Below are 18,478 nucleotides of genomic sequence, written 5' to 3' on the forward strand. Positions count from 1 at the left end.
CACTGCTTTTTCCAGCACGCACAGCCTTGGTGAATGGGGAGCTCCTAAGAAAGCAGGCACCTCTGAGTAATGTGGTGTGCAGGACTCTGCAGCTTGGGATTGCGTTCCCAGGCTGAGCAGTGCGACTGATGAAGAGGAAAGACACCGGAGGAAGTGTTTGATTTAGCACTTCCACTGGGAAGCTGCTGTCCTGAAGGAGCCACAAATACCTTGTTCCTCCCTTGTATTTTTCCACAGCGTCCCAGGGAGCAGTAACTGAGCAAACATTGCAGCCGTGCTGCGCCGCACCATTTCCCACTGGTACAGGGGGGAATTAAGAAATGATGTTCTGCTTCTGATTGTGTGCATAATGTCTGGTAGTCATTCAAACATGGTCATGGTACAGCAAAGTGAAGATACTTCAACTGCTTAAACAAAGGCTCACTCCAAGGTAGCTGGCCAGTCCTGCCTTTCTAGCTTAACCAAGTGCAATGCAGGGAAGCAGGACCGTAATGAATCCTAGTGATAGGAAATGATTTGGCTTTATTTGAGGTTGCTGATCTCATATACATGGGAGATGGCTATTTTCTAAAATTCTTATCTTTATTACTTTATGTATGATTACTTGATATCCTGAATTTAATAGAAAGGTCTCAGTATAGCTTAAACAGATTTTGATTCTTCATTACTATGCACTTTGTTGCACTTCATAGTAGTGCAGATCAGGAGCAACGTTGCTCAAGTCCCTGCAAAATCTGAGTGATACCTTAATGAGATTCCATGCAGAGAAAAGAACAAATGAAATTCTGTGCTCAGAAACATCCTGGTACGGCCTTCACGAGGGATATGAATGTCGTGGTGTTTTCATTTTTATACAGATACATGCACTTGGCAGAAGCTGTACAACCAATGTGCTCTCTGTGTATTTGCTTTCAGTGCAATAGCATCGATCTTACGAGCGTGGCTTGATCAGTGCTCTGAGGATTTCAGAGAGCCGCCCAGCTACCCGTGCTTGCTGAAGTTGCTGGAATACCTGCAGAAGAGCATGCCTGGCTCTGACCCAGAGAGGAGGGCACAGAACCTTTTGGAGCAGTTCCAGAAGCAAGAAATAGAAGATGATAGTAAGCTACTTTCCCTTCTTTCTTTCTTTGAACAATACCCTGGGATTTATGTAGCCTACCTCTTATTAACACTCATGCTAACTGGTAATACTGTGAGGCTCACCACTGACTTCATTCTCTTTTAATTTTGATTTCTGAATGAGACATCAGGTTCTGTGTGAACAGCACAGTACAGCGTGGGTGCCTCCTGTTCATTCTGGGGAGGACTGGGAGTCCCAGCACTTCTGATGTTCAGCCAAAGTCTCAAGATTGCTGCAGCAGCTAAGTGGTTAACTACCAGCAGATTCCCCACTGTCACACAGAGTTAAAAGAAACAGCTGCTATTCAGCTGCTCCTCTTACCCTCCCAGCAAAAACAAAAACAAAAAACAACCCCAAATCAATAAAAAACAAACCCAAAAAGCTCATCTTACTGCGCTGTGACAAAAAACAGCCTGAGTCACAGCCTTGTTGCTATGAAGCTTTTCTTCCTAGTTACCACCGTGTCAAAGGAAGTGTCTGTGGCTGTTTTTTCCTATTTGAGTGGCTGGCTGCTTGGTATCCAAGGACAGAGGAAAAGCTTACGTTATTGGGGGTCACAATCTACTGAAACAATAGTGAACTGTAGTGGTGCAAATATGCTGTGTGCAGTGTCGAGCCTGACACATACCCTTATCCTGCTTCAAAAGTTTCCTGTGCCATAAGCTGAAATGTCATAGGAGCTCGCACAGTGTGTGAATGGGAACGAAAATCAACTCCCAGGTTTGGCAGAGAGGCAAGCGGGAGTAATTCATGTAATAAAGGATAAAGGAAATGAGAGAAAAGAAGTAGTTAGTCCCACGACTACGGTCTTGCTTGCTGGATGTTCCAGAAATACCATGTCAATGCATGATGTGGTGCAATGCCAAAATGACTTGGTCATTAACACGTGTGTAAGAAGGAGTAGCACACAAAGGCCAAGTGGTCTCCTTACTGAACGCAGGTAAGTGAACAGGGTTGCTGATGTGTGCCCATTGATGTTCTTTCCTGAGCTCAGTTCCCACAGGTCACACAAAGACAGCTCAGAGGAGCCATATTTAGATTCATCTGTTGTTCAAAGCGAGCAGCCGTTCCCTGCAGCCCTGCTTTCTGCGTTTGTTTCCTGAAGCAGCGATTGAAAAGGCTCTGCTCTGAGTTATAGACAAGTCAATTGGAATGGTAACATCTTCCAAATTGGGGCAGAATAGAAACAGTGAATTAGAATAAAAGGAGAGGAGGAGAGTGCAATTAACCTGAGAGGTCTACGGAGAAGAGATTTAGAGTTGTCGCTTATTGAACCCTCACTCCTTCTTTGCTCACTTCTCGGATTTCTTTCAAATCTTATAACGTGTGCCTGCAATCAGCTTTGAAGGCTAGCTGATAATTACCGTTCCAAAGCACCTACATGGTGCTATGAATTTACAAATGTAGGTCCTCATCCAACAGTTCGGTTTGTGTAATCAAACCTCCATTCAGTGCCGCCATCACCCCTCCCAGCAGAGTAGATGGCAGTGCCAGCTGCACAGCTGTAAGCTGCTCCAGCACCAGCAGCTTGAGCCATACAAAGCAAGGTGAGTCAGCCTGGGCCAGCCAAGAAGTGCGTGTCAGTGTAACTCTTGCACCAGATGAGTAGAAGTCCATTCAGCTACGCATACCGTAACAAAACACCCACAATAAAAAGAAGGTCAGGACAGAGGTCTCCACTGATCACATTCAGCTCTGTCAATTGCAGAATCGCAGTAAAAGGGATTTGGAAGAGGATTTATTTTAGGGATTTTATGCTTGAGTGGCTTTATTTTTAAATGTGTCTTTGTTCCAAACTGTGGTAGCCAAAAGGTGACACAGGAACATCTGGGAAATGGTGTGCAATGCTGCAATAGCCTCTCTTCAGTATTGCCCACACAGTCCTGTGAAAACACATGTGGTGCCAGGATACCTGACTCCTCCTTTTCTTTCCACAAACAGGAGGTGAAATCTGGATGTAAGAGCATTCCTAATGCAGTGTTTTTGGAGTGTAATCACAGTCTGGTCCCTTTGCTGGTTGATTTTTTTTTTCCAGCTAGTAAAATGTATAAATAATGAAACGGAGAATAACAGAATTGTGCAATGTTAATAGGAGTGTTTTTTTTTTTTTTTTTTCAGGGATGTGGGTTGGGAAGGAGGATGGAGAAGGTGGGGGGTTTTCTTGTTTATGATCTGGTTTTTGGGTTTTTTTTTTGGTTTTTCTTTTGTTTTACTGTTATTATTATTCATAATACCGATGGGCTAAGCCTCTTCCCATTTAAGCAACCCTGGGCGGATCATTTCTCTCCTTCTTTTTCTTCCACCTTTATCTTGCCTAACTCATTCTTCTGTTTATATTTTATCTCTAAAACGTGTAGTACAATAGGGGCATTACATTAGACAGGACCCTCTGGAGGTTCTACTCTAATACATAGAGCGACGTTTTAAAATAAATTAACAGCTGCTTTGACTCAGTGTTTACTGTATAAATTTACCAAGTCATATTTTCCATCCTGCACAGATGGGTTCCATAGCACTTCCCCCTGTAATCTGTATGATGAAGAGGAAATGGAAATTAGTGGTCCAGAGGAATTCTCATTTTTCCGGGAAGACCTTGTGGCAGAGCAGCTGACATACATGGATGCAGTATGTAGAGTATACGTACTACTTGAAATGCTAGGGGAAATACTGCTGGGCTTCTCAATTTTTTCTTGTGTTGTTTCTTTTGTAACGATTTCAGTATAAATAGAGCGTTCCAGAGCAAGTCTAGTTCTGGGCCACATGACATAGCTCTGCTTGGTGATCCAAACCTACTTCATTCACTGGGCCTTTTCCTTCAGTCATGCTGAAGGTTTTAAAAAAATAGAAGTAAAAGAAGATGACAATGTTGATGTATAGTATGTATGTTATGTAGCCTTTTTTTTGTGTTTTTTTTTTTTTGTTTTTTTTTTTTACTATGTTGCTATCTGGTCTAAAAATATACATGTACTCTGATTTGATTTGCCTGTGTCATTCTACTTCAAAATAGCATTATTTTTTTAAGAATTTCCCCTTGGTTATACTGCTGATATAAATGTGTCTCGTATTCCAAAGGTACTTAGCTGGCAGTTCTCCTAGGGCATCAAGCCTATAAAGAGTACGCTGAAGTGTGTATTTTAAGCTAAGAGAAAACAAACATTTATATTTTAATATGGCATTGGACTTCTAACATGCATTTCTTGCGGACAGTAGAGACCTAGGAGAATCCCACTGACTTAGACACCTCTGTTTCACCCTAGAAGCTCTTCAAGAAAGTTGTGCCCCACCACTGTTTGGGATGCATCTGGTCTCGAAGGGACAAGAAAGAAAACAAGCACCTGGCACCTACCATCAGAGCCACCATCTCTCAGTTCAACGCGGTTACCAAATGCGTTGTCAGCACCATCCTGAAGAGCAAGGAACTCAAAACACAGCAGAGGGCCAAGATCATTGAGAAGTGGATTCATATTGCACACGTAAAGCATTTATTCTAGATTGTTTGATGTTCCTCATATGGGTGCTTTGGAGCAAGGAAGGAAGGGTTGTGTGCATCGACCCCAGGCCAATCTTAGCTCTAATTCTTTCCAGTTTTGACCAGCTTTCTTGCTAATAGCAGATGGGTACTGCCACCTTTTCCCTGGTTCCTTTTCCCCTATGGAAGTGGGGCTGATGTTTGTCTTTTTGCAGGGTGGGGAGTGCTAATTAATAAATGAGGCAGATACTGTGCCTTGCAGATGGGGAGTGCTACATACTTGCTAATGTATCACTGATGGTAAGATGGATATAAGTTGAACCAGTTGAGCTCCCTGGTAAGAAAATACTGCTCCTGTCTGTGACAGAAATGACATGGTGGTTGGTCCCCACTACACTCCATTTATCAGGCAGTGTAGTGACAGGACAAGGGCTAACGGTTATAAACTAAAAAAAATAAAATAAAATGGTAGGAGGAAATTATTTCAGGTAGAGGTGGTGAGGCACTGGCGCAAGCTGCCCAGAGAAGCTGTGGATGCTCCACCCCTGGAAGCCTTCAAGGCCAGGCTGGATTGGGCTTTGAACAGCCTGGTCCAGTGGGAGGTATCTCTGCCTCTCTCTATGTTATATCCTTTTTGCCTCAATTCCTTTGTCATTTAAGAGATTGTGTGTTTCTTAATCTTTGCACGATAGAGTTTTGCATACCTTCTTTGCATAACTCTGGTTATCTTATTTCTTAGAACATATCTGTTATATTTTAGTGTAACCTTTTGAAGTGCCTTTCACAGCACTGGGCAGCTGGCTCCTAAACTAGGTCTCCTTTGTGAAAAGAACTTTAAAGCACTTCAGTATGGATATGTGTTGACTTTGTCTGAAGAATCACACGGATTCTTCCAAAGCTCCACAAAACAAGCAGTCATAAAAGGCTCAAGCCAAACAGAGACCTTCCAACCATGACAATGCACGTCTGTGCTTCCAGAGGCAGCATTGTTAGTACTGGCACCTAAGCTCCAGCAACTGCATGGTCCAGGAAACTGGTATGGGGAAGTTCTTTCTTTCACCTCTGTTTTGGCACTTATGTCGACTCGTCATCTGCTGCCCACTTTATAACCCACATGAATGGGTTAGGAAGTTTGATTCCTATTTCCTGTGTGCAGATCTCCAGCTTGCAGAGGCTACCAGCTAATGGGGCCTTCGTAGGGCACGCTGGGCTGCAGTCTGGGCAAGCAAGCATGGATCTGCATCTTGCTCACCACAGGGCAGCAGGAAGGGCCAGGGAAGCTAGGCCAGGCACCACAATACTTGTTCTGTGGATGGAGAACTTGGTTCTCCACCTCTGTGAATCCAGTACTTCTCCCTTTACTTAGTTTGTGCACTTAATTAAATACTCCAGTCTTTGCTAATCCCGTGGAAAATGCATGTGCACGCTCTGCAAAATAATCCCACATGTAGAACAGCTACTTGCATATAGAGTCAGCCGCCCACTTCTGAAGAAAGTTGCTTGCTTTGTGCATGCAAATGAGTGTTTGGAATAGTTAGATGCCCAAATTAGAAAATAACCCACTCATTAAAGTGCAGTTATTCACTGACAACTAAGTCTGTAGCTTAGCAGCACAGAGCTCTGCATTTCTTATCCGTTCATGACTTCTGGATCCAGTTTCTTAGATTATAAAAAAAACTGCAGCCCTCTCTGCTCCGCCTACATCTAAGGTTCCTGAGCAGGAGCAGCCAATTTTATTCACACAATATTTTCTTTAAAAATAAAAAGTAAAAATGAAATAATTAGTATCCTGTTATGCTTAATTTAAAAAAAAAAAAAAAATCCAAGTTCTTTCAGAGCACTCTGCAGGATCCTTTCTGGTTTTCCCCTTGAGAAGGACACAGCGTGAAACAAAGTTGTTCAAAGCTGTCTAAAAAATTCTTACATGCAAATGGAAGTTTGCTAAAGTTTAGGCAGCAGTCGGAACACTGAGAACATGAAATCCAATACTGAATTCCTAATGAGCTTTTAATCGTACGACATGCATTTCAAGTCAAGATGGTTCAAAATTGGAGCTTCCAGTCCAAACTCCTGTCATACTTGAGAAAAAGAAATGTTAAGAATTTGCCTCTAAATCCATGTTCTCCACAGCCTGAATTTCAAGCTGAACGTGAAGAAAGAGTCTCATTCTCAAAGGTGTCAGTCTCTGCAGAGCTGTGCTGCCTTTGGCTGCAAACCATGCGAGATTAACTTTCAGGTCTTGCATGTCCTACCACGTGATCTTGAACTTGGTCTTCACCAAGTTCTTCTTAGCTATGTCGTAGCCTAATTTGCACAAAATATTGAAATATATATATATTTTAGGTAAATATGTGGGAGTATATGTCCTTCCCTTAGTTGTTCTGTCTAATGCAACTGTCTTACTGGGCGTCTGTGCTCTCTGGTGGACTAAGTTTTCCAGTATCCTTTCCCATAGGAGTTTTGGCCGCAGCGAATCTCCATAGGAAATGCCTGTGAACCAAATCTCTCTGTCAGGATTTGATCTCAACTCTGGAAAAACTTAGAAGGTTTACTCTTTAACAGGGTGCACGTACTTGAATAACAGGTTATTCCATTCGTGTCTTTGGTTTTAATTGACACTAAGATGACTGAGGGTTTACATTTTAAATACCACATACAAAGAGGCGAAGCCTGATCTTTTTCCCCTAAAGGGTATAAGGGATTGGTAACTATAAAGGGCTTTTTGAGAAGCATAACAATTGTGCTCTTTAGCCTGGCTTCGTGAGCTCAGTTCGACTTATTTTTTTCTAGGACTGGACTCCGTAGTGCTGCAACATCTTCACAAATACATGAAAGTGAGGGAAACAAGATAAAAGTGCCAAAGCCCATAAAGTGTTTGGTGTTTGGAGGGGGGGTGATAGTTCTGATGCTCAATATTTGTACAGCTGCCTGCTTAGCGGTGGGGATATGTAGCAAGCATGACACCGGTCAAACAGAAGAGCACTAACCCAGCCGTAATGCTGACATTTAAAGCTCCTGTATTTCTAACCACTCCTTCTGCAGGAATGTAGGATCCTGAAGAATTTTTCCTCCTTGAGAGCCATCGTTTCAGCACTGCAGTCCAACTCCATCTATCGGCTAAAGAAGACCTGGGCATCTGTTCCAAAGTAAGCCCCCCGCCCCCCTCCCCTTGTTTTGACTGTTCCTTTGGCTGGCCCCAAAGACAAGAAGTGCTCTTTCTTTTAGCTGTCTTTTTTTTTCAGCCCTCCTCCTCTGCTCCTTCATGGACATCTGTTCTCCTTCAGGAGGACCTGTCATTCCTGTCAGGCTCAGACCCCTTTTTTGGGGCTGACTGCTGTGTGCTCCTCTTTGATGCTGAGGGATCAGCTTGTTCTCAAGGGCACTGGGATTCTTCATCCTTTTCAGCATACTGGATCTCCCACAACCCATTCCACTTTCCTTCCACTGTCCTGTTTTCCTGTTCAAGATATTGCTATCTCAGGTTTGCACTCCTGGGCGATAGAAAGGGTCTTATACATCACATGCTTCTAGCCTTCCAGAGGGCGTGAAACAAGGCAAAAATTAAGTACTTGGGATATGTCTCACAACTGGTATTCTGCTCTGTGCAATCCATTTATCTATTTTCTTAGAAGAATTTTGTACCTCATTGTGATTGAAAATCCTGTTCAGAGCCTGAATCTTAGTACCTGTAGCTTGTATGGTGCTGTCAAATAAAGCTCTGCCTTTTCTAGGAGCACCACAAGGTCTCTGGAGGGTTCCTAGGAGACGTGCAGAATCTCCTTGAGTGCATCTTGATGTTATTTTTTAGATGCTTTCTTGTTATTGATTCATGAGGGGGAAAAAAAAGGCTGAAGAGTAATCTGATCTGATTTAGAGTGCTTACTAATAACCTAAATGATTCAATTCTTTTCCTGCGCAGGGACAGAATGCTGATGTTCGAAGAGCTGTCTGATATCTTCTCAGATCATGACAATTATTTGACGAGCAGGGAGCTGCTAATGAAGGTGAGAATCAGCTTGAGTTGCAAGGCTCGTAATCCCAGTGAAAGCTGAACTTAGCCCAGCTGCCAAAACTCACCTCTTCCTAAGATACTGCAGTGCTTCAGGGGAGATTGGTCTGTACCTTGTAACACTTTCTGCTAGGATGAGAAGTGATTTCATTGTCCATCTCTGAGTAGATCTGGAAAGGCTCAGGTTTGCACTGATGAGTGGAAAGCAGCTCCAGCAAAATTCTCGACTGGGTTGCACCACTGTGACTTCACTGGAACAACACCACTGAGCTTCAGCTGAGGAATTAAACCAAGATGTTTCTCCGACTATCCTGTACCTTCCTTGAAACTAGAAAACAGGGCTGGGAATCTCGAAGGAACAGGCTTCCTGCTCTGTGTGTGGCCAGATGGACAACAAAGCAGGCTCTGTCTGGAATAGTTTGACTGGTGTGCCCTCCTGGGCAAACCCCAGATAGGAGTGAGGAAGAATAGCAGGGAAGGTTATATTATGTAGCATCTGAGGAATGTGTCAGTGGCATTTTTTTTTTTTTTAATTTTTACGTAAAAAGTTTCTCTAAACCAGCTAACTAGTTTACTTTTTGGCAATTCTATCCAGTCTATCTGGCATTTGTACCTAACCCTTGATATCTGAAACTGTGTTTTGCTCGAGAGTGATGGGTGAGTGCGTTCAGAACTGGCAGTCTGTTGTTTATCATCCATTTACAGTCAGCCTGTAGCTCGGTTTTAAAGCAGGTGAGGCAGTAATAAGTGTAGAGGAAAAATGTGTGTTTGGAATGGTTTGTTTGAACTAAATATTAAAAAGATGAAACAACCCAATCCCAGCCCAGACCTTTTGGCTCCCTGCACATCACCCTTTCCAGCTGCTGTAAGCAGGTCTGCAAAACATTTTGAAAGCAGTGAGAGGAGAAAATTCAATAGAATTAGCTGGAACCCCTCTCCTAGTTCTTGTGGACTGATTTGGAATGATTGGAGGATTCATGTACACTGCATCCTTAAAGTCTTTGCTTTGTGTCCCTATAAGCAGTCTCTCTGAGGAGGTCGTGTTTGACCTTGTCTATCCATCCTGCAAATTTAAGCACGCAGCAGACAAAACTCCGCATGAAACAGGTTGTGCAGCACAGAGGAGGGAGTGCTCTGTTCTCTCCTCCCCAGACAACAGCTCTGCTGTGAGCTGCAGCTTTAGCTTCTGGGCCTGCCTGCTGGCTGCTGCTGCTGCTAGAGAATCTCGTTCACCTTCCAGTGTCTTGAGGACATGGATACTTCTTTTCCGTTGCTCCTGTTTTTCAGTCAAGGAAGGAAATGCAGAGTTTAATCGATCTGTTCATTAGCTGTGACTGAGAGAAGTAAATGTTAGAAAGAGAGGCTCTTTACAAGTGCAGGCTGCTCTTTTGTGCGAGGTTAAAAGGACTCTGATGATTCATGCCACATCTATCTGGCCACTGGAAAAAATAACAGTAACTCCCAGCATCCCATATGGATCTGGGGAAATAAATGCTACAGATGTATTGTGAAATAGCTCATCCATTCATAGGAATTGTGGAGATCAAAACCTATTACTTCCATTTCCTGCATGTTTTTGGATTAGTCAATAAGCCACAGAGGTTAGTTGGATCTCTGTGTTAAAGCCTAAGAACAACAACAAAGCATTACACAAGGCAGAGGTGGCGTTACTCACAGCAGTCCTCATCAGGAAATTAAACAGAAATCTTGAGCTCAAGAGTGTCAGGATGGAGTCCAGAGAAGCATACAGACACCTAAATACGCCTGAGCATCTCAGATTTAAACTCAGGTGATTTACAACAGCACTTAGCTTTGACCAGAGCAGAGCTCTTTTGCAGACAAATTCCCCTATGCTCCATCTGGTGGGGCACTGCCAAAATTCCCAGGCAGTGCTCAAGACCCAGAAAATCAGCACATGCATGTATACCCAAATAGCTGTGCTAACCTAGCTTGCCTTGTTCAATATATTTCCAATGATTTTACACAGATGTAGTTGCCAGCTTACCCCTTACTTCCTCCATCAATTGCCTCTTACATCTCTCACAGGAAGGAACTTCCAAATTTGCAAACCTGGACAGCAGCGTGAAGGAAAATCAAAAAAGAACGCAGAGACGTCTTCAGCTTCAAAAGGACATGGTGCGTCTGGCGTCCTCCTCCCCTTTCTGAACTGGTAACCTGGTTAAGTCTATCACTGGTGAATTATGAGAGAAGCAAAAGCTAGGAAGGTATGTAAAAAAGGGAGCGTGCAGGAGGTAATGCTCTTGTGGATGCGTTGTGTCACGCAAAACAATAGCTAATAATGGATGCTATTGATTAGCTGACACCGAGCAAGTGAAGCGCACAGCTCAGGCTGCATATGTCACACTGAACGCGTTGCACTGTGCTGCCAGGCTGCCTGAGCTGCACGTGTTGGTGCCAACCCATTCTCCTTTCACTAACACCTGTCTGTGTACTGAGGTGCCGAAGGAAAAGGGCAGAGCACCAGCATTCCCAATGTGCTCAGGGATGTGATGCTGAGCACGCTCCAGGACCGCAGGGTTTGGTGATGCATGCAGTGTATGCAAGGACCACACTGTGTTCCCTGGCGCCAGCCTTCCTTTGCTCCCCGACAAGAGATAAATGGGTGCCTCAGCCTGCTACTCCTGTCCCCACTCGTGTTTGTTCCGCATCCAAACCAGCTGTTCAGGATGGACACCGAGCCAAGTGCTTGGCCTGGGTTTCCAGTCTTGCAGAGATTTACTGAACGTGTCGTATAAAAGAGGAACAAATGAGTGATGTGTATAAACATGTGCTCGGCGTTTTCAGCTGTCTTGTTGCTGCTCTACAAGCGAGAACGCCATCAATTACCCTTGTTATCCTCTAGAAAGTAATGGGGGAAGCTGTGCAATTGTTTCTTAGTAAAATATGCAACGTAAATACTGGGATCCTTGTGATAAAGAAAATCAGCTCTGGCCAATGCGGAAATCTCATTTACTTTTAAACAAGCTGATGAAGCTCCTGACATACTGGCTTGAAAACTGCACGGACCTTCACAGAGATTGCTTTGTGAAATGTCTGGTTTCCAGTCCGCTGGTGAAAATGGCTTTTGTCTCAAAGTTGGCAAAGATTTAAAAGAACAGGGGAAGAGAGATCTGGGATAGGAAGGCAAAACTGCTGAATATGATTTTTTGTTTGTCTTTTAGCTAGACTGGAAAAAAATAGCGATCCTTTTGGATGCTAGGAACAAGCATTTCCTTCATGAGCGTAGGAACGGCCTGAACCCTACGGCTGGTAGCAGTGTAGAAAGTTAACATCTGAATGCTAAGCAATTAAAACGCAGTGGATGGCTGGGGGAGAAGTTAATTTTTCTTGGAGGAAAAATCAGTGACTCGATGTGACTTGATTGTCACATGATATTGCAATGGGATTGAGTAAAATCCCACTGGAATGAAGCAGAAAGAGGAACTTTCCACCAGCTAGCCAGGATCGCTCCCCAGCACTCCTGTAGCAGGTAACTGAGGGGCTCCCAATGCTCCTTCCACAAGGAGGGGTTCCCAGTGACTGTTTGAAATACTGCAGTATAAAGCCACTCCTCAACGTCTGCAAAAGCATCCTGCTTCTCATTAGGATTTGATTTGAATTCTAGCTCAGGCACCGAAGGGGATGTGATGAAAGAAAACTTCCATGAAAAGACTGACCTTTGGTTAAGCAGGCTGCTGTTATTTCTTCTGTTAGTAGTATTTGAGCGCTCTAATAATTACTGTTTCCCAGTCCATCCAACGCTGCTCTGATCATTTGCAGGGAGTGATGCAAGGCACCGTCCCTTACCTTGGTACCTTTCTCACTGATCTCACCATGCTGGACACAGCCCTTCAGGATTACATCGAGGTAATTTGGGGCAATGTTTTCAATTCTACACGCTCTCCCTGCCTGCCTGGTGCTGAGTGCTTGTGTTCCTCTGTCTCCTGCTGTGCTCTTGTGCAGTTCTCAGATCTGGAGGAACAACTGAGCACAGGAAGGGTAATAGCACTGCAAGAGTCTGGTCACATAGCAGAGCCTGAGGAGGGGGCCAATTTTGGTTATGATAGGGATAGGTAAATACGCTGGTATTTGCCTATTCCTATCATACACTGGGCTGGTAACTGCTGCTGGCTTGTTTGGTTGTTTGTTTTCACAGCCACACTAAAGCAGGCCCAAATGAGATTGCTATGTATCCATTTTCTTTTTGGCAGTTTCCCATTTCATCCGTGCTTTGTGTTCAGCTGGTGTTCCTGCAGCTTGCTGGGAGCGCTGCTGTACTCACGGTATAGGCAGAAGCCAAGCTGGTTTCCTGCATGCAAAACCCTGACAGCATTCTTCAGACCTGATCTCAACGCAGCTTCTATGAGCATTTTTGTACTGGACTTTTCTTCTTGGGCAGATTGCTCAAGAAGGCAGATGACGTTTGGAGATCCTTATCTATGAGCGCTATGGTTTTCATCCAATTGGGAAACAGGTGTTTTTAGAAGGTCCTTGCTGGGGGCAGGTCTGTGCTTTATGTTAGTGTAGCTACTCCATCTTGTTTGTGATAAAGTTCAGCTGAGCGTGTGCTCTTCTGCTCTGATCCTGTCTCTTTGCTTCCCACAGGGTGGCCTGATAAATTTTGAGAAGAGGCGAAGGGTAAGTTGCATGTTCTGTGATTTTCAGTTTACTGATGCCCCCTTCTCAAGAATTCTCACGTTGGTGCCCGTTCTCTTTGCTCGGGCGTATGCAACAGCTTGGGTCACATCTGTCTGAATAAAGTTGTGCCAAATCTCTGTTGTGGGGCCTGAAAGCGACTTGGATTTGGCTGTGATGGAGCCATTTCCTTCCTTAGCTGCTTCCCAGCTCCATAAATTGCTTCTTGGATTTGCCTTTTACCTGTAACTGCATGGCTCAGGTTATTGATAATGAATAATTTGGGGAACTTGTGACCCTTTGCTGCCCTTCTTTGTGGAAGAGGACCCACAGTGCTGCTGTTTGGCTGGCTTGCACTGACTGCCTACTTGGGACAGGCTCTGCAGTGAAGCATGGTTCCTTGTGTTTGCCTTTTAATTGGTGCATCCTTAATAAAACCTTCACATTTCAAGCCACCTTAAGGATGCTGGGGAGAAGCAAACAAACAAACAAAAACTACAGCAGATTTCATTGTCTGCAAACTGGTTGTTGAAACCATTCCTCGGCTGCAGCTGAACCTGAGGTCAGAGTAAGTTTGTCCTGGATCTATGTGGTTGCATATGTTTAGTATAGGAATGAGTCTGCTTGGCTTTGTCTTGTTTTCTATTTATATGAATGAATCTGTTTGGCTTTATCTCGTTTTCTAAATATAATTCCTGTTTGATTATTTCTTAGGAATTTGAAGTAATTGCCCAAATTAAGCTCTTGCAATCTGCCTGTAACAGCTATTGCATGACACCAGACCAAAAATTCATCCAGTGGTTCAGGAGGCAGCAGCTTCTGAGCGAGGAGGAGAGGTACGGTACTGTGTCCAGCTGGCCAGGCAGGCTTTGCTTTTCTTACCCCACGCCCACCTGGATGAGTTATGTCAGCCTTGAGGGATCCTCTTACAGAACTAGCATACATGGCTGCTCCAGGATGGTGGAAATACATCTGTCTGCTGCTCGACAGCTGTAGGAAAGCTGCCTAACGCCGAGCAGGGCTTAGTTCTGAGATCGGAAATGGGGGTTCTGACTTTGAAATGTGAGAGCCAGTTGTGTCTGGGCTGTCTGCATACCCAGACACACTCAGAGGACGATCCTGAGGGACGTGAGGATGCGGAGCGCTCGGCTGGCGGACACGGGCAGCAGTAGCCCAGGCAGCACAGAGCTGGTGGTAAAATGTGGTCAGTGTTCCTCTTTGTGGGGATGCAGTTCTTCTGGGAAGTGGGAAGAGCTGAAGGTTTCTCTGATGTCTTGAACACGTTGCTGCTTTGACATACGTAACTAATCCTACTGTATGTAAAAACTGAGCCAGTGCCCTCTGTCCTGCAGTTACAGCCTCTCGTGCGAGATTGAAACAGCTGCTGACACAAGCACCACGTCACCGAAACCTCGGAAGAGCATGGTGAAGAGGCTGAGCCTGTGAGTATGAGCGGGCTAGCAGCAGTGTGCGTGTTGGTAGGAACCAGCATGAATTCAGCAAGCAGAGCTCATTTCACCAGCTGGAAACTTGGCTGGGAACCCAGACCACCGCACTGCTTTTAGGAGACACCATCGGCTAGAAAGCCTTAATTCTGTCTGAAGCTGTCTTCTTCCATTGTTATAACTGATCGTGAGGATTATTAAGGATGAAAGAGACGAGAGGCAAACAAACCTTTTTAGAGAGTCAGGAAAAGGAACAGTTTTAGGATTGGATTGTAAATGCAGAACCCGTTGTGCAATAACTTCCCTGAATGCGGTAGCAAAACAGAGTAAATGAGGATAAAGTCTGGCCTGTCTAATAGTCTAATTTAGTCTAATTTACTATCCACATGCAAAAATTCCTTGCTGGATTTTACCATGATAATTAAGGTTGGCGACAAGGCATTGAAAATAGAAACAACCTGCCTAACTGCCTTCGGGTTGGAAAAGGAAAATAATCATGGGGACGTGGTCCAACTGAGTCTAATACCTTCAAGATTCGGGTGGGTAAAGAGCAGGGGCACGCAGCTGAGAAGAAACATGGAAACAACAGATGAGCAGGAGCTTGGGGAAGATTGTAAGGAATGGAAGCACAGGGCAAGGGCCAACATCAAAATATCTTAAAGGTGAGAAATATGAACCTGATGTGAGAGGAGACATGAAGGGACTCCCATGTGTCAGTGGCATCAAGATGAGGGGAAAAACAATGAATTTAACAGCTCTGTCAGCTCTTAACTGTTCTTTCCTGGCAGTTCTTGTACCTGGCTTCCTCAGAAGAGCAAGCAGCCATTCATTTTACATCACGCTAGGATCTGAAAGAAGAATAGATTTTTCAGTCCGGAGTTCTGAGTTCCGATGTGCAAAAAAAATAAAATGAAAGAATCTGTGGGTAGCTGTGTGGGAAAGGTTTTGTTCAGTCCATCCAAGTCGGTTGTGAAAAGCTGTGGGACCACGAGCTTTGAAGCTGGCACTGCCTCAGCTCTGAGGGCTTGCACGAGTCCCTCCTTCGGGGTGTGCCTAAGCTGTGTGTAAGAATTGTCCCTGCTGATTGGTCTCTTATTTCTGACCGTGTTTCAGTGCTCCAGTATTGTAATTTACCATAGCATCGACTTTGTTTGCACTGTGCAGGCTTTGTGTAAGGAGCTGTGTCATCTGCAGGCTGAATGTGTTCTGCAAATTAATACTGTAGAAAAGACTGGCTTCATTTTCCTTGCAACACCGAGTGACACCACTCTAAATTGTTTTAAATCATTAACTACGTGCTGACGTGGCATCTAATTCACTTGGTTTCTCTGCTTTATGTATTATACAAGCTTGTTTCCTTTGGCACTCCTTTAAATTTACCTGACCTGCATTTGGAAATGAGTCTCCGCGAGGGAGAGCCTGTCATTTACACTTCGTTGTCATCTCATTGTGAGTGTGTCCGTTTGAACTCAGAGAGAAACCGGTGCCTGTGGCAGCTTTACTGAGTGCAGGAAGGTGCAGCAGAGGTGAATCTACGTTCTGCAGACCTCTGCCCAGTGCATGGCCACACATTACCCACCACTCGCTATCCTGCTTACTCACAGCGACTCTGCCTTGAGCTTCTTTGTGTCAGAGGGACAGCGGTGTGCAGCAGCCCGTGAGGAGTGGGCTGCCAGGCCTCCAGCTTGCTTTGTAAACGTATCACATTTACCATCACTCACTTCCTGGCAAGCGAGTCTGAAAATTTACAAGACTGAAGATTAGCTTCATTTATGATACTGAGCATTAGCTCTGATTTGGGTCTTGCAGCCGGAGCTTACACGAGGTCAAGAAAGTATTGTGTTAGTGTGGAGCGAACTCTCTTGACAGATGATATAAACAGTATAGAGGAAATGAAAACAATAGGCCAGTCGAGATTGAAAAGCAAAACGGTACGAAAGATTTTGCACCAACTGACAGCTTTGCTCAACCCAGCTCTGTTCTGCTTTTACTTACTGGTTGTTACGCCTTGTTTTCTATGCTAGACTGTTTCTGGGCTCCGAGGTGATCACCAACAGCACGCCCACCAAAGAGCAGCCCAAGTCGACTCCAAGTGGGAGCTCTGGTGAAAGCATGGACTCGGTCAGTGTTTCATCCTGTGAGTCTAACCACTCTGAATCTGAAGAAGTCTGCGTCACTCCCATAGACACTCCTGATGAGCCACAGAAAAAGGTACAGCCCGGGGCTCAGTGCCAGCACGATCAGACACAGGCAGGCTATCGATACTGCAGGCAGCACCTAGATGTCTGCCCAGGCCTTTGGTCTTGACAAGAGCACTGCTTTTAGTGGAGTGGAGAGACTCTAAAAATAACTGTGTAAAAATGAAAGCAATCCAGTCAGTTGTTTTTTTTTGTTTTTTTGGGTTTTTTTTTTTTTGCACAATCCCTTTCGTGTTGCCAGGATACCAGGCTGACTGCAGCTTGCCTTCTGTGAAACCGGATTTTAATGTGGTGCCTGATGGTGTTTTTGGGTTTCGAGGAGGCTTTGGAGCGGTATGAGGTTAATTTGTCTCTCAGCCCCCCATCGTGCTTTTTGGGAGGGATGGGGCAGACTGGCAGCATTTCTACCCTGGAACCATAGGAACTGGGGTGAGCATCCTGCTCACAGATGGTGGCACTTCTCTCCAGCAGTGTGATGTTAGCAGTGATAAGGACAGGAGGATCTGTGAGCTCCCCCAAACAAAACCGAAGCAAACAGGAGATGGGATCGTCTGAAGATGAGTGAATCAGCAGCAGGTCATTTCACCCCGGGCTGTCTCAGGTTCAGTGAGTTCCTCTGTGGTTAGCAGCCTGCTGCCGTGCTTGCCGTGCTGAAGCAATTGATGCAGCTCTATCTGGAAAAGGGAACTTGACTTCAGCAACTGAGGAAAGCCTGTCTGCGACACAGCTGTGCCTGCTCTGTGTGTGTTAGCTCACTGTATGTTGGTGGCAGCACCGGGTCATCCCAGAGCAGGCAGGACTGCTGCCACTGCCCCTAAGAGAAAGGCACTGCACCAGCAAGCCAGGAAACCCACTCCGTGGAGCCCCGTGCTTGGGATGTCCCCCAGCAATGTGAGTGTAGAGGTGTAGGGGTGAAGCTGTGCGTGTCTGCACTGGCAGCAGATGGGCCGGCCGTACTCTGGTACCTTCTGGAGAGGCAAACTGTAAAGACAGGAAGGCAGCAGGTGGGATATCACTGTGGGATCCATTGGGCGGCCTTTCCTACAGCCAGGCTCTTCCTTTTTGTACCAAATCACGTTGAAGACATTGTAGGGATGTTTGGGCTTGAGCTTATGGATAGTTTAAATGAAGTCGCACTTAATGTTCTTAAACCAAACGGAGCACAAGGTCCCAGGCATCGGCATCCATCTCGCCGGGTCATTCCAACAACAGCTGGGGCTGTTGTTAAAGTGGATTTGATGCATGAGCTGGAGAGGGAACCTCCTGGCAGCAGATTCTGAGCAAGGCATATGGAAGAAAAAGGTGAATCCCTGCATGTCAGGGGAAGAGGACATATAGAATAGACAAGGAGCAGGGGCAGACAAGGAGGGGTGTGTGTGTGTGCGTGTACGTGTATTTTCACAGCAGTCACGAGTCCAGCTCCCTGTGCAAAGTTGAGTCTTGCTGGGGAGCTGTCCCCAGCCAGGAGCCCACAACTTCACTGTGTTCCTTGTTTCTGCTGCCACCTCCTGGCCTGCTCACACTGCGAGCAGCTCACCAAATGGGAATCAAGGAAGCAAGCACTAACATGCTGAAATCAATCAAGCCAAGTGCATTATTTTT

At 45.1% G+C, this 18,478-nt stretch overlaps 1 protein-coding gene across 2 annotated transcripts in view; it reads left to right on the forward strand.

Moving 5' to 3' along the window:
- RGL1 (ral guanine nucleotide dissociation stimulator like 1) overlaps nt 1–18,478 on the forward strand; it is a 66,401-nt gene that overhangs the window by 43,629 nt on the left and 4,294 nt on the right. For both annotated transcript variants that reach the window (XM_021404312.1, XM_021404313.1), the window contains exons 5-15: nt 916–1,100; nt 3,621–3,745; nt 4,378–4,593; nt 7,632–7,735; nt 8,509–8,593; nt 10,645–10,734; nt 12,379–12,465; nt 13,204–13,236; nt 13,948–14,069; nt 14,586–14,675; nt 16,703–16,889. In XM_021404312.1, coding sequence (XP_021259987.1) covers nt 916–1,100; nt 3,621–3,745; nt 4,378–4,593; nt 7,632–7,735; nt 8,509–8,593; nt 10,645–10,734; nt 12,379–12,465; nt 13,204–13,236; nt 13,948–14,069; nt 14,586–14,675; nt 16,703–16,889 — 1,324 coding nt within the window. The remainder of the gene's footprint in view (nt 1–915; nt 1,101–3,620; nt 3,746–4,377; nt 4,594–7,631; nt 7,736–8,508; nt 8,594–10,644; nt 10,735–12,378; nt 12,466–13,203; nt 13,237–13,947; nt 14,070–14,585; nt 14,676–16,702; nt 16,890–18,478) is intronic.

The sequence above is a fragment of the Numida meleagris genome, chromosome 7, assembly GCF_002078875.1.
Source record: "Numida meleagris isolate 19003 breed g44 Domestic line chromosome 7, NumMel1.0, whole genome shotgun sequence".
Lineage (NCBI taxonomy): Eukaryota > Metazoa > Chordata > Aves > Galliformes > Numididae > Numida > Numida meleagris.